The following is a 22329-nucleotide window of genomic DNA, read 5'->3' as shown; positions in this document are numbered from 1 at the left end:
TTTTAAACCAGAATCTGCTTCTTGTATTGGTAGTGAGTTCCATAATAACACAGACAACTCTACTTTTGTTGCCTTTGCTGTAGTTTTAACGTACATAAAAATATTATACTATTATGGGTTCTCACTCCATAATGTGATCAATTAAATTTAAATGTAAAGGTGATGCCTGTCTCTCGTTATGTAAATTCAGAAACACCTTTATTAAACGTTCCCACAGAAGTCTGTAATAAATGCCTAACTGAATAGATCTTTTTTAGTAAATACTCTCTGGATCCCTTCAATTCTTAATTATATTCATGATGGAAACATAAAAAATGTAGCCCCACTTTCAATATATGGTCTCAACAATGAACAGACTAGTGTCATTACCTTGGAAAATCTAGGTGGAAGAGTATGTAATACCTGTTCTATGACCAAAGAAAGCAACATACATCCTGGATATATCTGGCAAAGAAAAGGGCCATGCTACTCAGACATGTATTTCCAAGCTCTTATAATTTATAACAGGATGTATAATTTGATAATTTAATGCATAAGGGAAATGTTTATTTTATCAGAGAAAATCATATTGTGGCAATGTTGACTGGAAGACCATATACCTTTGCTTATAACATCGGCTGGTCTAACTGACAGTAAAATAATATGCTAGTAATATTAAATATCAGAAAGACAACTTTTGAGTTATCTGCAATAAATTTACTACAGACATTGTGTATTTAATGTCAAAACTATCATACACATTGAGTAAAAATGGCCTCAGATCAGAGTTCTGAGGGATTCTACATACCACAGTCATTAAATAGTTTACTTATTAACTTTGTATATTAGTTAGGTGGGCTGGACCACAGACCATCTATAGCCATTACCTGAGTAAAGCATTCACAAGTTCCAAAAAAAATGTTACAATAAATTATTTGTACAATTCAAAGAATGTGACAGTTCATTTTGTACAATTCTGTCTTGAAAGTTAATTTTCCAGCCAAGACCCTAGCCAATTAAAGTACATAAGGTTTGATATTACATAATAACAATGTGACAATGTCTGTACATGGAGTACTTGCAATTGCTTCTGAAAGATGTAGGTAAATTGCATGTATACTTAAATTCATGTCAATAGTGTCCATGACTGAAAAATAGAAGTGTAAAATAAAAAGACAATATGGTCTTAATCCATTTTGTATTATCATAATATTGCTATTAAGTTCTCTGGGAGACATCTCAGTAATACTTTTTAAGCACCTTACTAAAATTATGCATCAAACTAAATGGACAATAACTAGATCACTCAGATACATATCCTCCCCTTCAGTTCTGGGTCAACTACAGGCGGGTGTGACAGTTTTGCAGCATAACCAGGTCTTAACAACTTTACGATGGTAGGACACAGTTTCTATAGGAAGAATCTCATAGTGTTTCATCAGTCAGCAGCAGTGTTTGAATTCATGTTCAGTAATTTTTCCACAACTAACTCCTTTGCAATAAGAAATAACTATGGCATGCAATTTTCATAAATATAATAATTACTAATTTGGTACAAATTACAAAAAAAAAAAAAACTGTAATGTAGCAATAGAAAATATGTGCTATGTTTATAATTACCATTCTCCTTATTAATGATTGTGTCTTCTGGTGTTTTCATTGTGATAGTTCCTGCCAAAAGATCAGACTCAGAAGTCTCAGAATTCTGGAGTGTTTTCTTATTAACATCTGGTGATGGAGATGTGGATTTATGTTCCTTGTCCTCTGCTTGTTTTCCTACCTGTTTCATGGGGTTATTCTGTTGAACTAGAGCAGGTTGCTTTTTTGTTTTTTCTGTAATATTGAAAAATAAATTAACAATTTTATTACAAACATCCTTAGAAATTAAGGTGAATCAAAACAGAGCAGTGTGGATCTGAACAGTAAAAGCAGGCAAATAATGAAATCTGCACTCTGCAAGTTACATGAAAAGAGGTCTTACACAAATTATTCCATAAATATGTTGGCTTTCATTTTCTATATTTCTGAGCCATTTCATCTGTTCTAATCAAAACTGAATCATTTAAATTCTTCAGATACATACTTCACTGTTTTTGTAAGAATTTGCTATATCTTTGGGTGAAGAATTTTTTACTGTAGTTCCCTAAAAAGCTGACAGCACTAGGAATCTCATATAGAAGAATTGGATAGGTCCCAGTACTCTGAGGTAGGGGCTTAATCCCCAGTTTGGATTCAATTTTAGTTTATACAGATACAGGACAAATTATATCAAACTAATACTACTAGCATTCTAGTAGTAAGTGCTCTTATTGAGACCTAGGATAGTTGGGTACTCAGCATTATTTCTTACCTGCTTGTCACAGCATTGCTGAATGCATTTCTGCATGTCTGTAGGCATTGTCTTGTGTTCCTGCAAGAAAAAATTGATGATTTTTTGCATAGGAGCCTTGGTCTGCATCACTCATTGCAATTTTGTTAATTCTGCTGCAGCGCTTAATGTATGTTTAGAGTTCTAAAAAATTCAGAGACTTTATTGCTGTCACTGTGTATCAGTTATGAATAAATGCAGAAATGTTTATTCAGGTTGGCTGTACTTCTGGGCCTGTTATGTCATTTACCTTCATAACGTCATAGCCCAGTTCGTTGACTCTGAAAACAGCAAGACAAAAACATCGTAACTGCAGAAGCATGAAGTCCCAGAACATCATCTTTCCTCATTGATAAAGTAACCACTTGGTCACCAATGAAAAAAACCACAACCGTAACAAATTACAACCATTGAAGTGGGGTGGGTGGCTTCACCCCCCCCAACTTAAATATACCAACTCCAAGACTGCACTACAGAGGAGAAAGGGCAAAGTTCACCATGGTGGCCAAGTGGCTACTTTCATGGAGAGGAAAAACAATGTTCCGGGACTTCATGCTTCTGCAGTTATGACTTTTTTGTCTCACCATTTTCAGAATTGACGAACTGGGCTGCGACATTATGAAGAGTAACTCTGTTATACACATAGGTTTAGGCAGACAAACAATATGTAATCCATAGTATACTGATTAATTTTTAATAGGACTACATTTTGCCTAGTAAAAAGACACAAAATGTTTCACCTTTAAAACATATTTGAAATAAAAGTATGTAAAAGGTCTAGAAAAGAATAGAATTGTCTGGAGTGATATGCTTTTCATATTTCTTTCTCACTAGATATTGAAAACATAAGATATACTCATTTTAGTAAACCTTTCACACTGAGCTAATTAGAGGAAGTCGGAGGAAGGGCTCTGAGCTAACTAATCTGTGATATATAACATTAAGTATCCTGTTTTTTGCTTATTTACAACACTTTTGTTTTACTCACTGTGTGTGAGGTATTAAGTAGAATTTTCTACAATTGTTAAGCATCTGGTTGGGTTTGTTTGTTCTGATTTCTTGCCAGGAGTGTATCGTATAACTTGTTTGCATTTAAAAGCATTCTCTAGAGTCTCCTTGATCCTTTATCTGTTTAAACATTTCTGTAGTTTTTTCTACCTAAGTAGTGTTGGTAGTGTAGCATTGTCCATATTCAGGCTTGTGTTTTGGGCCTATTTGTTTGTTAGTAGGGGCTGTGTGTCTGAGCACATGTCCCAGGCCATCATAGCTTAGCCAAAGCCAGTATAGCATTTCAGTGAGAGTGAAGTGTTTGTGGTCATTGGCTGACTAGGGTTGCCTGGACTACACCTTGGAGTAAGCACCTCATTGGTTCTTTCAAGCTTTTTTTAGAGTTGTTTCAAGTTTCAATTTTGTTACTTAAGAAGTTAACTTGTGACTGTTTCTGCCATTTCACACTGAGCTAATCGGAGGAAGTCGGAGGAAGGGCTCTGAGCTAACTAATCTGTGATATATAGCATTAAGTATCCTGTTTTTTGCTTATTTCTGAGTTATTTATAGCACTTTTATTTTACTCACTGTGTGTGAGGTATTAAGTAGAATTTTCTACAATTGTTAAGCATCTGGTTGGGTTTGTTTGTTCTGATTGATCTGGGACACTCCTCCCAGTCTAGTGGCATTACCTCATTTTACCTATTCCAGGGAGAACATTTGAGAAGTCCAACCCAATTAGCTTCTGCTCCTCCTTTCCCCTTTCTACTTTACAAAAAAAAATAAAACTTTCTAAGCTTGTTTCCTGCCTTTCCTAAAAGTTGTCTAGTCCAGATACAGATTTGCTGTATCCAGGACTGTTTGTAAGCTTCTGAGCCCCCAAGCCTTTCTGTGTTGGAGGGAAGCCTTCTGGCTTAATTTTGTTTCTTAGAACTAGCCAGATTTCTAGTTTCAGCACTCAAATCTGTTTCTTTGAGCTCAGCACTTGTTCAGTACTCATTGTAAGCACTAAATAAGCTACAAATTACTACAGCACTCAACTTTCCTCACCTGTCTAGAGGAAAACAGTTTTTAGTACTTAATAAATAAGCACCTATCCAGGCATGTCTAAGGGTCAGCTCCCGGTGTTTTCTCCTGTCTACCTGATGAATCTGGGCTTCTTGGGGCAATGCAGCAATTGCCTCATGTACACAGACAACCCTCTCCTCCTACCACCCAACACTACAACCTGTGAGAGATGCACTTATATAACCAAACTGGAAGCAAAGCTCTCTTTACCCAAGACTGGACTAGACAGTCAAGATAAACACTTGCACCACACCACAATCATCACATAGTGCCTCAAAACTTACACCACCAAAATACACACATAGAAACCCAAATCACACACCTACATTTGCGGAGGCTCTCACAAAAAATCTACCCAAGCAACAGGGACCTCCAAAGCAGAAACGCAAGCAACCTTCACCTCCCAACACAACCCAAATGACACATAGCCCACAAACTCATTGTGCCACTCAACCACAGCCCATAAGGCATAACAACATACCCAACACTCTAGTCATAGGTGACTGTAGTCAGGCACACTGATGTTCCATTCACCAGGCTAAACAAGGAGAAAGTTACTGTCAGCTGCCTGTCAGGTGCTAGGATCCGCCACATAACGTATGCACTCAGGTCACTCCACAGCAAGTACAAATATGACTCTGTCATTGTCCATGTTGGTGTGAATGACCTGAGATGTACCTCCCTGGACTACATGAAAAGAGACATGGAGGAGCATTCTGATCTTGTAGCCCAGGCAGGTATGACCCTGGCCCTGAGTAGCATCCTGCCATCACCCAGAATGATACCACAGTACAAGGACAAAATGATTGACTTCAACAATTGGCTAAGCTTCTGGTGTCATTCTAAGGGGATCCAGTATCTGTCTGCCTGGGATGACATGATCGACAAACCACAATGCTTTGCCAGAGATGGCCTGCACCTGTTGCCCTTGGGATTCCGGATATTGACTAAAGCTCTTGCCACCCCTATAGTGCCTTTTTTAGGCAAGATTCAAATGACAAATTCATCACTATAGCAGGTACTAGCAAGCAAAATCTGAGGGTAATGCTACTTAATGCTAGAAGTCTAAACCTCAAAATGCACTCACTCGAGGCACTCCTTAAAATGGAGAACATCGACATCTGTGCAGTGACAGAGACCTGGTTCAAGGCTCCAGAGAGCACCTCTGCATTACCAGGCTATAATTCATACCACACCTTTCAGCCACCTAACCTGGACCGAAGCACTAAAGGCGGAGGCGTGTCCATATTCATTAAGGATATCCACACCGCCAGGCTAGTTGCTCAGCATAATGCATCTGAGATTATCCAAGTGCAACAAACTCTGGGCAAGACCGCAATGCAAATTGTAGCTTGCTACAGATCCCCCACCATGCTCCAGGATTCCCACTCCTCATTTCTTGATAAATGGAAAATATTAGGGTATAACCTAACACCCTAATAATGGGCGATTTCAACTACCCCGCCATTAACTGGGAAAACTACTCATGTACCAACTCTTGCGCTCAACGTTTTCTGGAATTTATAAATTCCAATGCCTTGGATCAACTTATCCACACCCCCACCAGGGGCAGCAATATCCTAGACCCAGTCATTACCAGCAAGGGCAACCAGTGTTCCACACCAGAGGTCAATTTCCTTTGGTCAGATCTGACCACAAGCAAATCACCCTAGATATCCACATCCCACCCCCACCCCACCATAAGGGAAACCACCATAAAAAATTTCTCCGAAGCCAACTTCATGCTTCTTAAGACAGAAGTGGCAAACTTCACGACACCCATGCTGACGGACAATAGAGATACGACTGCTGAATCCTATACAATTGCACTTTATAAACACTTACACGAGTGCATGGATCATGCAATCCCTAAGAGAACCGCGATGCTATCCTCCAAAAAAAGGAAGCCAATCTGGTGGTCCCTGGTATAAACAAACTCTACAACAGAAGAAAGAAACTGTTGCAAAAAAGAGTAAAATCCCATGATTGGAGGAACTCGGTGGTTAACCTCAGTAAGAAGCTGAGATCCCTCATAAAATCCTCCAAAGCTAGTTACGAAAACAAAATCACCACTAATTCTAAAGACAACCACAAAGCATTCTATAGCTATGTCAAGAATCTCAATGGCAACACTCAGATCTGCTCTGAGTTACAGCACAATGGCACTACATATACAGAACCAACTGATATTGCCAACATCCAGGCAGATAGGTTCAGTGCTAACGTTACCCCTCTCTCATCCCCTAAAGGGCCCATCTCTATACTGGAAGAATGCAAAGTACCTGTAATCACAGCTGCACAGGTAAAAAAACACACTCTCCAAAGCCAAGAATACAGCATCCATTGGACCTGACAACATCCCAGGCTGCATTCTACATGAACTACAGAATGAACTGGCACCTCACCTAAGTACCATGTTCAATCATAGCCTCACCTCAGGTTTTGTGCCCAATGAATGGCGCACAGCAACGGTTATCCCACTCCACAAAGGGGTGCCACTATGGACCCCAGGAACTACCGCCCCATTAGCCTGATAAGTCTGGTCTGCCAGGCTATGGAGCGTATCATCATGGAACGTATAAACAATGACATTGGTAATCTCCAAACTCTGGACCCTACCCAGTTCAGATTTCTAAAAGACAGATCATGTCTCCTAAACCTGATAGACTTCTTTGAAGTGGTCACCAAAGCCGTAGATGAGGGTAAGGTGGTACACACAGCCTATCTAGCTCTCGCCAAGGCTTTCGACACCATCCCCCACTCTGGAATTATAGACAAACTCACTAAACTAAGTATAAATCCCTATGTCACAAGATGGGCTGCCAGCTGACTTACTGACAGAACCCACACTGTGAAAGTAGCAGACTCTAAATCCAACTTCAGACCAGTGACAAGTGGAGTACCACAGGGTTCAGTCCTAGGTCCTCTCCTGTTTGGTATCTATTTCTCTGAAGTACAGGTTAGCACAGAAGGTCTTTGGCTGACAAAGTTTGCAGATGACTACAAACTAGGAGCCATAATCAAAACTCCTAACGATGTGGGCATCCTACAAAAGGGCCTTACTGAGACAGATGCCTGGTGTCAAAGCCATGGCCTCAAGTTCAATGCCAAAAAAGTGCATTGTTATCCCTTTTGATAAAAACTCTGCACCCATGAACTACCACATAGGCGGTAGTCTACTTAACACTGAAAGTGTGATAAGAGACCTTGGGACACAGGTGGACAGTAGTCTCTCCTTTGATGATCACATCACCACAGTAGTCAGGAAATCCTTCTACATTGCACACCTCATCACAAAAGGTTTCTCATCCAGGAAAAAAGAGGTCATTGTTCCCCTCTACTCATCACTCATTAGACCCATTATAGAGTACAATGCCCCTTTTGGTATGTACTTCACAAGACATCTACAACAACTGGAAAGGCCACAGAAGTACCTCACAAAGAGGATTACTGGCCTCAAACAGATACCCTATGCAGACCGTCTCAAAAAACTCCAGCTTTACTCTGTCGCATATCGCCTGCTCAGAGGTGATCTCTGCCTAACATACAAAGCTATGTCAAACCCAGAGCTGTGGGACATGCTCCACATAAAGAAATCCCAATCCCTCTGAGCTACATGCTCTAGGGACCTAAACCTTGTCACCCAATAAACAGAACATGCTGGAGTGATAGATTCCTGTCCAAGAGACTTCCCATACTCTGGAACAAACTATCTATCTATATCAAACAAAGCTCCTCATTAGCACTCTTCAAAAAAAATCTTGATGATTGGATGGGAGATAGGAAATTCACCCCGGGGATCACTTCTTTGGCTCTGCTTGACAGGGGCACAGGAAAATAATTTTCTTGGGTGGCAAAACCCAGGGTACCATTTGGCTAGGCTTATATAGGCCCTAGAGCCAATAGCCTAGTGCCTACCCATGAACCTATGAACCTATGTTAAAAATTTTTTTTTATTAAAATTCTTTGACTGCATGCAGGAAGCATTTGGCTGCCACCTGAGCCTGTCCTCAGTCTTGGAGGCCAGGCGTCACTCCTTATCCCTTTAACCTAATCTGATACTGTTTCCCTGCTGTCTGGAGGAAGATTAAGGCACTTCAGTAGAGCATAATACTTGGAGCTCTAGGGATTTTCTGTTCTATGCCCTACCCTTTCTCAAACCCTACACCTGGCATGAAATGACATATGGCCATTAAGGCCCAGAGCATCATCTGATGCATGCCCCAGTACTTGTAAAATTACAATGCATGTCCCCAATATCATCACTTTAACCCTATGCTTAAGGCCCCTCTCTTTCTCACAGGAAAGGTGAGCTGGTAAAATACTATTATATTTCCTGTCTCCGCAGTCAATTTCTCAGGTGTCAAGCTAATTAAATAAACTTTTATACAAACACAAAAACAACAGTTACATTTGAGGTAGATAGCAATACAGGAATGAAGTGTAAAAATCAGAAAGGTCTGGCTAGCCATCTGGAAGCTGGTATACAGTTAAAGATGATCTTGGTAACACCTCCAGATGCTTTATGCACTCTGGGTGGGTGGGGTGTCTGTGCTCAAAAGTCAGTATACAGTTAGGCAATGCTGCAGTTCCTTAACATGTTTGGGCTGATATAAACCTTTCTGTTGCTTTCTGTGACTACAGTATAAATCATTTTTGCTGCCCTGTAGCTCTCTTAAACATTTTCTCTGAGTACTGTATCAGCCTTTACTTTGCACCAGGTCCTTATTTGCCATCTGTCGGTATTTATCACAACTGTGTCTCTCCAGAAAATTGCTGCAGATGATTCCCTTGCTCTATCTGAAATTAAGATTTTATTCCTTCAGCCTCCATTTGACTTCTGCACAAACTTGAGTAAGTTACTTAGCCAGAAGTGCTACCATTTTCTAACTGAAGAAAGGCTTGTACCTAGTGAGTTTACCCAATTAGTGAATGAATAAAATAACACAAAATGAAATGAAATAAAATGTTTTAAGTAAATAAGGAATTTAGAATGAGTAAAATGTGAAGTCTATTAATATTTGCTGTTGGTAATCGGAAATCAGTTTTATTCTACCCTTTTATTGAATGGATTACCAAGACACCTTGCAGGAGGGGTGTTTATGAAGGTAATGTGACGTATACATGTTCATGTACACTTTGCGGAAACATTTCAGAATTCAGTATGTGTCATAAAATTGTGCTTTGCAGTGGTGCAGTATGAAAATGTGCAGTATTGCATAAGGCTACATCCACAGTCATGCTAAAACATCCAGGGTAAAGGCATATGCTAATTAGCCACATGTTCTCTTCCTTGGAAGCATCTCCAGGAAGGCATATATATATATATATATATATATATATATATATATATATATATATATATATATATATATATATATATATACATGTTGAGCATTTCAAATAAAGCATTTGATTGTGTAAATAGTATGACTGGCCCCATCACCTCTTGTTAGTGAACATGGCAAAAGGTGATGCTCAACTACCTAATACGACAGTGTATGAGCATCAGGGAATGGGGTGATACACTGGACACCAGGTATTACTCTACAGTTAAGTGCCATAAAGGCAATGACTGTGTATGCGGATTAAGGGTAGGGAGAAACACTGGACCAGGGTTGGGGGGATTTACTAGATACCAGGGAGTCTGCAATTGTGCCATAATGAAAATCACAGAATAGCTGGTGGGGGGTGGGGGAAAATCACTAGACACCAGGGGACCTTACTGTGAAATAATATGACCCACAATAGTACTGAGAAGAGTTTGAGGAATGACTAGGCAACAGGGACCCTATGAATATGCCATAACAAGTCATAGCAGTATGGGGTTGGTGGGAGGACACTAGCCACCAGGAATATTGTACATATGCCATAATGGGATTTGGAGCGCAGGGAACCAAATGGTAGCTCACAACGACAAGTATGGTACTGTGGTGTGTGTGTGTGTGCGTGTGTGTGTGTGTGTGTGTGTGTGTGTGTGTGTGTGTGTGTGTGTGTGTGTGTGTGTGTTTGTATGGGATAGTGACTGTGGGGCAGTACCAATGCCTACATGAACAGCAGTTTACTACTGTGACTTGCAAAGCAGCAATGATCTGTACATTATGGAGTAACTATGATTCAGAGACATACAAATTAGCCAATAACGAGGTCTTTTTTCATCCTGCTTAACATGTTTCTGAATCTGAAATTACCATGCCATGGGAGCAGAGCCTTTTTTAGAGTAAGCCATATGGATAGATGGTGTTATTGCTGTCTGCCCTGCTCCTCTCTACATAAAGAAATATAATGGATTTTGTATGATGTACACTGGCTATTTTTTCTGCCAGTTGTCAAACAGCTCTTTGAACCGACTCTGTGTTTCAAATCCCAGTCCATGTTATTAATTAGAACTCACCACACAAATGTATCTCGGACCTACTTATTTTTGCAGCTCAGATCCTATTTAAACCCTCTCTCTTTTATTTCTGCATTTAGTACCCTAATCTCTTAGCTAAACTCTACATCTGCTTTTAATTTTCAGACAGACTGGATTTCTAGTAAAACTTTTGGCTATCTTAAAATTGCTAATAAGGCAACAAAGTTTCTACAGTCAGATCAGTTATCAGAAATGAGGTCTTAATATCTAGACTACAACATGTCCTTGTTCTCTTTGCCTTACATTCCCTCTGTAATGCTTTTGCAAACAGTTGGGAGGGTGGTCTAATGGTTAAGGTGTTTGCCTTATAAAAACAAAGTGCAGCGTTTGAGTCTAGCAAGGGATAATTGACTAGGCTTCAAATGGCTCACAAGGGCAGTTAGCTTAGTGCTAATTTATGAATAATTATTTATTTAACAATTGTTTACCAGGAAAGTCTGACTGGACACAGCTTCTTTTTCAGCGGAGGCCCGGGGAGAAAAACTCCATGAGTAACAGTAAATTTTCATGCACACATTACAATAATCAATAAAGTATAAAGTACACAACATGTAGTATACATAAGAACATACAAATTTGTTAGATCTTGACAACAAAACCTAGGCTTTGAACATAGCTAGTATTATTTGTAGGTATGACTTATGTCAAGATATAAGATTAAGACAGGTCGGTAGGAACAAAGGATTAAACACCGGGGGAGAAGTTGAATATATTTTGGGTATACTGCGATGTATCAGAGCACTCATGAGGGGTTAGTACAGGAACATAGCCACTTATATTTTAGATAAGCTTTAAGTGACAGCTTAAAGTGGTTAGTGGATGAGATTGAGAGAATGGATTTAGGAAGGGAGTTCCATATAAGAGATATATAGCTGGAAAATAAAGATTCTCCTGCAGTGTTTTTGGCCTTGGAGATGGTGAGTAAGTTCTTATTGTTAGAGCAAAGTGGTCTGCTGGAACTGTAAGGAAGGATGAGATTTTGTAGTGCAGGGATTCTGGTTGGTTGTGTTACAATTTTGTGAGTTAGAGAGAGAGTTGGTTTGTAAAGAATAATGCTGGAAAGTTCAAGCCAGTCTAGTGTCCTTAAAGCTGTACAGTGATGTGTTCTATATGGGCAGTCAGATGCAAACTTAACAATGTTATTATAATATGCTTCTAGCTTAGATAAGTCAATTTTCCTAAGATTAGTTAAAACTGGAGAGGCATATAATAGAGTGGAGAGCAGATGGGTTTGCGCTAATGTAATTTTGGCCATTGTGGTCAGTAACCTTTTGTGCCTATAGAAACTTCCTAGTTTCTTATGGACTTTTTTATAATTAGGGAGACATGCAAGTCAAATTTTAGGGTATTGTCTACTTCCGCTCCAAGAAACTTTATATGGGTTGTCGGGGAGATTACAGTATTGTCTTTGGCTATTATGTTAAATTTTGGGCACGAGACAGATATCTTGTTAGGTTGGAAGAGTAATAATTTAATTTTCTTTGGGTTCAGGATTAAATGGGCATTGGCTAACCATGTTTCAACAGAAGTGAAAGATTCCTGTGTTTGAGAATGAAAAGTTGATAGAGAAGTGGTAGCACAGATAAGTGTTGAATCATCTGCATACTGTATTATAGAACCATGTGGAGTAGTTGTGTGTAGATTATTAGTAAAGAGAGAGAAAAGGAGAGGGCCCAAGATAGATCCTTGGGGGACACCAATGGATAAATGAAGGCATGAAGATAGGTCACCCTGCCATAGAACAGATTGTTGATGGCCAGATAAATAGTTATGAAATCATGCTGTGGCAGAAGGTGAGGATAGTTCAGTTAGTACATCTATAAGTTTGGAATAGAAGAACATATCAAAAGCTTTTGATAGGTCTAGAAAGATGGCAGACACAAAGTTGTTATTATTCCTGTGATGGTTTATGGTATTAATGAAGGATAAGAGAGCTGTAGTGGTACTATGTGATGGATGAAACCCATGCTGAGTGTTTGCGAGAAGGTTATTTGTTCGTAAGAATTTCATGACCTGGAGATAAATACACCTTTCGAGTAGCTTAGAAAGAGGTGAAAGAATAGCAATTGGCCAATAGTTTGTCCGTTCTGTGGAAGGTCACCCCTTATGAAGTGGGATTACATGGGAAATTTTCCACAGCTGAGGGACCTTGTTTTTGAGAATGGATCTATTTATAAGGATTGATACTGGGAAGGCTATAGATTCAGCTGCAATTGTGAGGTATTCACTGGGTAAGTTATCTACGGCAAGTGTAGTAGGTTTTAATTTCTGTATCAGTTTTTTATAGTGGCTGTAGGAACTGGGGAGAAAGAGAATGAGGTATTGTTAGTTGTAGACTTGGCTGGTTTGGTATCAGGAGTAGGGGTTTGCTGTTTGGAAAGGGCAATTATAGATTCAGTAAAATGTTTGTTAGAAATGGTAGCTATGCTATCAGAATTGTTGTGGATGTTTGGCGTTGGTGTAGTAGATTTTCCTGGGTGAAGGATTGAGTTTATAGCCGGAAAGAATTTTTGAGGTTTTTTTATATGTGTTTTCAATGTTATGATAGAAATTTATTTTATCCTGTTTTATTTGTTTTTTTTTGCCTTATTTCTAAGTTCTTGATACTGCTGTTTAGAAACTACTGTGTTAGTCTTACTCCATAGTTCCCAGGCTTTATCTCTAGTTTTCAGAAGGGCGCTAGTGTCTCTGCTTAGCCACGGGGGCATAGTTTGATTTTACTCTGATAGTTCTAACAGGGGCATGTGCATTTAATATATCTAAGAAAGATTTATTAAAGTGGTTCACTGCATCATCTAAGTTAAGGTACTTGACTGGAGTCCAATTGCACTTTTGTAGGTCAGCTAGGAAGTTGTCAAGATTAAAGTTATGTTTTTTTCTCAGTTGCTGTCATATAAGAAATGTGGGTAGGTGGTCGCTCAGACCATCAGGAAGGCAACCTGATTGGAATGAGTGGCAGGAGTTATTTAATAATATCCAATCCAAAGTGGATTTTTTTTTACTAGCTTTATCTATTCGGGTAGGTTCTTAAATGGTTTGTATAAAACCATGTATCTTGTGTTATTAAAGAATTTCATTGTAATTTGGAGCGTTTATTGGCCTTGCAGTATCCTTTTTATCTCTTTTGTGGTGTACAGTCAGTTTATCTTTAGGACACAGCATTCCTACTTTGACTCGTGCTTTCATCTCCTCCAGTAATTGTTGTGGTGAGGTTCCTGGTTAGCTGTGAAGTTTTTGTCATGCAAGTTTATGTGATGGATGGGGTGATCTGTATCACATGCAAACCAGTCTAAATTAAAATCACCCAATATGAATGTCTCCTGACTAAGGGTAATACTTGCCCAGTGCCATAGACATTCTATAACTGGGACATTATTTCCAGGTGGGATATAGCAGCCGATTATATTGTGGGCAGGATTCACGAAGGCTTGCACAGAGTCTAAGAGTAGTGTAAGACTCCATGCAGCCCTCGCGATCTAGGAACCGCCCGAAAGTCCTTGTAAGAGACCAGCAAAAACGTCTCTTACACGGAGTGGGCGTGGATATGCTAATCACCTCACTTGCAGCCGAAAGGCATGCAAATGAGGTAGATTAGCAATCCAGGAAGCCCAAAGCAGCCTGTGTAAGAGCCGTTTTAGCTGCAGAAATGTACTCAGTTGACAAATGAGTACGTTTCTGCAAATAACACAATGGAGCCATGTCAGCTCCAAATAAAGGGTGCATATGTGTCAGGCAGCATGCCAATGGCCAAATATGTGGCCATTGGCTAGGTACCTCGATGCAAATATGAGAAATAAATTTTTTTTTTCGTCGATCGCCGATGTTTAAATGCAGCGCAGCCCCGAGCAAACGGGCTGCGCTATATAAAACATTAAAATAAAGGTTATAAACCCACAAATGTGGGTTTTATGCAATACATGGATTTACAATGCAGGGACCAGCAGACCAAAAACAACATGGCCACCGTTTAGTGGTTGCTAAGGGGGGAAGCTGAGTCTAAGACATGTAACTAAGCATTAGTAGGCAATCTGATGTAAATGAGTGTTAGGATACTGAATTCCACTGTCACATAGCAAATGAGCACATTCTGAGTAGTGTAAGAGATACATAAGGGGGAGGAATAGAGTAGGAGATAGGTGACATCACAGGGGGGAATGGCAGAAAGAAATACAGTTCATTGGAGGTCAGTGTTACATGACAGATGTCAGACACATATCATGGAAAGAGGAGTGCCACAAGATAAGCATGTGAAAGTCAAGAAGTGGAAGGTGTACACTGTTGCTTACACTAAAGTTTCTTGATGGGCGTGCATGCGTACGTGTGCTCACCATGAGGCGCGAGCAGGGCAGTGTGTGCGCGTGTAAGGCAGACTGAGCATGTGGGAGCCTGTTGGCAGACGTGTAAGACTGTTTGCGCTGGTGTGCGCGTGTTTTAACCCGAATAAGCAGATTCTGAACCGTGTAAGCATGTGTGCGCGCATGTAAGCCACTGTGAGCGTTTTTCTGCTGGTATGCAAGTTGCTCCCCCCTGAGGAAACAGAAAGGAAACAGGAAGCAACAAAATTAGTAGAAAGCTAGCAGGGAATACTGCTGGAGCTAGCAGGTGAAAACAATTAGAAGCAGGCAATTACACAGGCAGAATAGTAGTCCAGCCAAGCACTTAAAACTCTGCAAACAGCAGTGCAGGATGTTTCTCTCAAGAGACACTGCAAGACAGGAGTAAGCTATTAGAAGTGAAAACTGAAAAAGCTGAACTCAAAGCAGAAATGCTAGGGGCTGCCATAGCTGTCATAAGGAGACATAGGATACTTGCTGAGGGTGGTGACAATGCAAATGGTGCCAGACAACCCACAGTGAGGAGACGGAGAAGAGTGTACAGGCCCAGGGTCACCTACCACGGGTTACATGAGCTGGAGATAGTGGAGCGCTATAGAGTGGACAGAGACCTCCTGCAGCAAATTGTTGAGCTGTGCAGGCCATGCCTCACACACAGAACCAACAGAGGGGAACCCATCCCAGTGGAAACCAAGGTATGTGTTGGCCTAAGAATACTAGCAACAGGTACCTTCCAGAGACCAACTGGTGATATGATGGGGATATCACAGGCATCGGCCTCCAGGGTACTGCACCAGTTCCTGGATGCCATGTCAGCACATGTCGGTGATCATGTATATTTCCCCAATACCTGTGAGGTATTGGCCAGCAATATGCATCTCTTCCAGCAAATAGCGGAATACCCTGAGGTAGTGGGTGCAATAGACTGCACGCATACGCATCAAAGCACCAGCCGGTGAGCAGGGTAGGGCCTACATTAACCGCAAGGGCTTCCCCTCCATCAACTGCCAGGTCGTGTGTGATGCCCAGGGCATAATAATGAATGTGTGTGCTGGCTGCCCTGGGAGCTACCATGATTCCCATATCTGGCATTTGACGCAGCTGTACCAGACATTTGCCAATGGGGACATCCCACATGGACACCTAGTGGGGGATGCAGGTTATGCACTGGAGCCATGGCTGATGACACCCATCAGAAATGCACACACACCTGAACAGGAACGCCATAATGAGGCACACGCACAAACATGTAATGTAATAGAGCATGTGTTTGGGCTGCTCAAGTCACAGTTCTGGTGTCTGGACACATCTGGTGGAGCCTTGCAGTACTCACCAACTACATGTACCCAAATTGTCATGGTATGTGCTATGCTACATAATATGATCTTGCGAAAACAGCTGCAGCAGGACCAGCATAGGGCCGGACCAAACAGCCCCCCACCATTGCCAAGGCCATCACAGGCAGAGCGTGACTCGGAGGAGGAACAACCTGAGCCTGCTTCAGTAGGCAGAAGGAGGCATGCCCAGTATGCCCTGGCCTTGGCAAAGAGGCAATGCATAGCACATACACTGGCTCAGTAGGAACCCTGGGAATGATACCCCTCTCTAACTCATTCATATAATAACAGGGATGCCTAAAATGACATAACCTGCTCTCAAACATGTACAGGGAGTGTAGTATGTGCATCCAACAGAGGCAGCCCTGCAGCACCACCTGAGGCATGAATGCCATGTGTTAAGCAATGTAACACCATGTAGTATATGCACACTTGATGACCCTGACTAACATTCTACCCTCACCAAGCATGTTGCCACAATATGACGATGAGATGATCAATTGCAATAATTGGCTGAAGTATTGCAGTTAGTCAAAGGGGATCCAATGTGTGCCAGCCTGGGATGACATGCTGAGCATGACATGATGCTCCACCTGCTAGGGGTGGTGTGCACCTATCAGTCCAGGCCTTATGGATACTGGCAAAGTCTGTTGTTACCCACAGTGTGCCCTGAATAGGTAAGGCTCAAAACACAAACCCACCTCCATAGGTATCACAAGGGATAAGAACCTAGATGTAATGCTACCTAATGCCAGAAGTCTAAACAGCAAGATGCATGCAGTCTAAACTCCCCCAGTATGGAGAATGTTGATATATGTCCTGTAACAGAAAACTGGGTCAAGGCTCACAACAGCACCCTAACACTACCAGGTTACACCTTATACTGTGCTGCACAGCCTCAAAACATGGAACAAGCTACAAAAGGAGGGTGACTAGCAATAATTGTCAAGGATAACCACATCCCATGTTGGTACCACAACAAGAAGCAGCATGGACTAGCCATGGTCAAGTAACAGTGGCCTCCCAGTTTATAGCCTGCTACAGACTACCATCCTAACACCAGGAACTGCACTTGGCCTATGTTGGAATACATGAATATATCAAGCCCTCCAAACCACATTATATTGGGTGACTGAAAATACCCAAACATAGACTGTGAGCATTATACTAGCTCCAACACTGTAGGACAAAAGTTCCTAGAATCCATAAACCAAAATGCCCAGGAACAACATACCACTCCCACAAGAGGGGTAAGCATACTGGATGTGATAATCAGCAACATGGGTACTGGATGGCAAGATGAGAAGTGTATCCCTCACTGGTAAGACCAGACCATAGAGTAATCACACTGGATATACACATCCTGACCACAGTCCCTGGCCAGAAAACCACAGTGAAAAACATGTGTAAAGCAAAAGTTGCACTCCTCCAAACTGATGTGGAATCCATTAAAGGCCCTGTGCAGGTGCAAAATATGGGCCACACCTCAGAACCTGTTATACAGGCATTCCATGAACACTGCCAGGAATTCTTGGATTATGCAATCCCAAATAAAACCAAGACACAATGCCATACACACAGGCATCTGGCATGGTGGACTCCAGCCATTACCAAACCATGCAAGAGAATGAGGAAGCTACTACATGATACAGCAAACAAAAAAGGGAAGTAATCACTGATCAGTAGAGTGGCAATAAAATATGTCCACACATACAATCCACTAAGGCCAGCTACAACAAGATGAATCTGTGAATCTTGAGGCAATGTTACACCTACCCCAAGTACACAGACAACCCTCACCTCCCCCCAAGAAATACAAATATATGTGAGAGATGCAACCATTTATCCAAACTGGAGGCTGAGCTCCCTCAACTCAGTACTGTCAAAACTAGTCAGGAGGAGAAGGTAACCACACACACCATGAACCCAGTCCCACATAGACCTATCACAACTGCAAACCAAAGACATAAACACAGAAAAACATTCCCGAAGGCCCTAATTACAAACACACCACATCAACAGAAGCCTCCAAAGCAGACACCCAAGCAACCACCACCTCCAAACATAGCACATGCAACACATAGTACATAAAGCTGGTGTGCCAAACAGTCACAGGCCAGAAGGAGAAACAACATGCCTGATACAGTTGTAATAGGTGACTCCATAGTCAGACACACTGCTGTCCCGCTCACCAGACTGAACAAGGGAAAGGGTACAGTAAGCTGCCTGTAGGCTGCTACAATATGCCACAAAACAGAAGTACGCAGGTCACCCCAAAGCAAGTAGAAATATGATGCAGTCATTGTCCATGCTGGCGTGAATGACCTGAGATGTACCTCCCCGGACTACATGAAAAGAGACATAGATGAGCTCTCCAATTATGAGTCCAGGCTGGTATGACACTGACTGTTTGCAGCATCCTACCCTCACCAAGAATGATGCCACAGTACAAACACAGAATGATCAGCTTTAACAACTGGCACAATTACTGGTGTCATTCCAAGGGGATCCAATGTCTGTCTGCTTGGGATGTCATGCTTGACAAGCCACGCTGCTGTTCCAGGGATGGCTTGCACCTGTTACCCCTGGGCATCTGGATATTGGATAAGGCTTTTGCCACCTCCATAGAGCCTTTCGTAGGCAAGGCTGAAAAGACTAACTCACCACCCTAGAAAACATAAGTGGAAAGAAACATAAGGGTAATGCTGACCAATGCCAGACGTGTAAACCTCAATATGCATGCTCCTGAGGCCCTCCCCAGTATGGAGAACATTGATGTCCATGCAGTGACAGAAACCTGTAGCAAGGCTCCTGACAGTACTCCAGCACTACCAGATTATACCTCATATCATGCGTTATGGCCCCAAAAACTGGTCCAAAACATAAAAGGAGGGGGAGTATCCATATTCAGCACAGACACCCACACATCCAGGTAACTGACAATGCACAAAGCATCGGAGACCATCCATGTGCAACTAACCGTAGGCAAAACTGCTGTGCAGTCTGTAGCATGCTGCAGACCACACTCTCACACACAGGAACCCCACCCAGCCGTCCTGAAGACACTGGACAGTATGAATGTCTCACCAAATACCAAACAAGGTACTCACAAATTACCACATAGGTGGTAATCCATTATGTATGGAAGGAGTAATCAGGGACCTTAGGGACACAACTGGACAGTAACCTGTTATGTGACACTCACATTGCCAACATGGCTCGGAAGACTGTCTATATTGGACACCGTATCAGGAAAGGATTCACATCTATGTCAACAGAGGTCATTGTGCCCCTATACTGTTCTCTTATCAGACCCATAATCTAGTACAATGCCTCATTTGGGATGTACCTTACCCGACACCTGCAGCAGTTAGAAAGACCTCAAAGGTACCTCACCAAGAGGATAAAGGGTCTCAAATATATGCCATATGCTGCCTGGCTGTAGACACCCCAGCTGAATGCAGTCACATACTGCCTACACAGAGGCATTGTATGCCTGTTGTACAAGGCCATGTCCAACACAGGAGTAATGGACATGCTCCACCCCAGAAAACCCAAATCCATCGGAGCTGTGAGAGTGAGAGATGTCAACCTCAACACATAATGAAATAGGATGTGCTGTAGGGACAGATACATAACCCAGAGGCTCCCTACACCCTGGAACAGAATCCCACTCCATGTTAGGCAGAGCCCCTCACTGACACTCTTCAACAGGAATCTTGCCAAGTGAATGGATGATCGTAGATGTACACTGTGGATCATCACTGTGTCACATCCAGACAGAGGCACAGTAAAGTAAATCATAAATGGCCATAATATTCACATAGCAAGGGGTGGTGAAAGCCACACACACTCTGGCTAGGCTTATAATTGCCCTAGTGCGGATAGCCTAGTATGAACCTATGAACCTACGAAGATACAAATTGTACAGGACACTAAGGATAATCACAAGGCTTTCTTAACTGATGGTAGGAACCTTGTTGGGAATTCACAGATATGCTCTGAATCACTCAAATATTACAAACAACATACCAAACACACACACACATATTGCCAACATCCAACCTGACAGGTGCAGTGCAACCCCCCCCCAAAGAAAATGCAAAATATCTATCCCAGCAGAGTGCTGGCCCCCTGACATTGCAGATGCTGAGGTAACAGCCAGCATCTACAAAGCAAAACACACAGCATCCGTGGTATGAGATGGTGTCCTGGGCTGAGTCCAACATGGACTCCAAGAAGAATGGAATGCCAAATAACACTACTGCTCAATGTCAGCCTTACCACAGGATATGTACCCAAAGAGCAGTGTACAACAACAGTGGTCCTTCTCAACAAAGGTGTTGCCTGAATAGATACTGCAAACGACCACCCCAGAATCCTGACAAGCATGGTCTGCAAAGCTATGGAAAGGATCAGCATGTACCGCAGACATAAAGATATTGGGGACCTACTGACACCGGACCCTACCCAGTGTGGCTTTCTTAAGTGCAGATCCTGCCCCTTAAACATGTTTGACTCATTTGAAACAGTCATTAAGGTCATTGATGAAGGGAATGTGGTCCACACAGCATAGCTGGACCTTGCAAAGGCTTCCATACAATACCCCACATGTTCATTATAGATAAGCTCACCAGCTTAAATATAAACCCCTATGTCAGTAGAAGGGTTGCAAACCAGACCAATGACAGAACTGACATGGTCAGACATGCTGCAGCCATGTCAGACTACAAACCAGATATAACTGGCATTCCATGAGGCATGGTCCTGGGACCTCCCTCGTTTGGTATATATGTCCCATAGGTACAGGCCAACATGGAAGGACTGTGTCTGAACAAGTTTGCAGAGGACTACAAACTGGCCACCATATCTGACCCTCCAGCTGACACAAGCATCCCACAAAAGGGCCACATAGAAACAGACAACTGGTGCCATAGCCATGTTAGCAAGCTAATTGCAGAAAAGTGTATAGTCAACTCCTGTGGATATACAGTAAGTGCCCACCAATTACCACATAGATGTTAACCCATTAAGTACTTAACATGTAATGAGAGACCTGAGGACACAAGTTGATAGATATCCTGCATTGGACAAGCATGTGGCTGTAGTGGTTACAGAAACATACCATATACCCACATAATCATGAAGGTTGTCAGATCTAGATAAGGGGAGGTCATTGTGGCTCTGCAGTCATCCTTCATTAGTGTTACAATTTACTACAATAGCCCCTGTGGGATGTACCTCAGCAGACACCTCCATCAACTGTAAAGTCCCCAAAAGTACCTCACCAGGAGTATCAAAGAGCTTGAACAGATGCCATGTGTTGCCTGATTAAACAAACTGCAGCTCCAACACTGCCATACTGCCCACCCAGAGGCAAGCTGTGCCTGATGTATAAAGCCATGTCCAAGCTGGAATCAATGAACATGCTGCACCTTGTACAATCTGAATGGCAGTGAGCTATGCACATGAGAGATCTGAACCCGAGCACTGACATACATAGGACAAGCTGTACTGAATGATCCATAACACAGAAGCCACCCCCACTCTTGAGTAAACTCCCAGTACAGGTTAGCCAGAGAGTCACTCATCGACTCTCCTCAAGAGGAATCTTGATGAGTGGATGGGAGATGGTAGGTTTACCCTGGGTATCACTGTTATGTCACGGGTAGACGGAGGTACAGTATACTAACCATGACATATGTCATGGCAAACTCCACTTACAATGTGTGTCAAAGACAAACACACTCTCTGAATAGCATTAGAAATGGCCTAGGGCACATCGCTAGTGTTTGCCAATGTACACCTATGTTGTGGAATACACTACCAATGTTGGACAAG

At 41.9% G+C, this 22329-nt stretch overlaps 1 protein-coding gene across 1 annotated transcript in view; it reads right to left on the bottom strand.

Annotated features, from left to right (window-relative positions):
- The window catches only part of LOC122806079 (flocculation protein FLO11-like), a 244101-nt gene that overhangs the window by 97146 nt on the left and 124626 nt on the right, over nt 1-22329 (bottom strand). The window contains exon 3 of the mRNA XM_044076318.1: nt 1600-1812. Coding sequence (XP_043932253.1) covers nt 1600-1812 — 213 coding nt within the window. The remainder of the gene's footprint in view (nt 1-1599; nt 1813-22329) is intronic.

The sequence above is a fragment of the Protopterus annectens genome, chromosome 7.part0 (assembly GCF_019279795.1).
Source record: "Protopterus annectens isolate FY-2018-M chromosome 7.part0, PAN1.0, whole genome shotgun sequence".
NCBI lineage: Eukaryota > Metazoa > Chordata > Ceratodontiformes > Protopteridae > Protopterus > Protopterus annectens.
The sequence above is the reverse complement of the archived record's forward strand: the minus strand, read 5'-3'. Positions and strand labels throughout refer to the sequence as shown.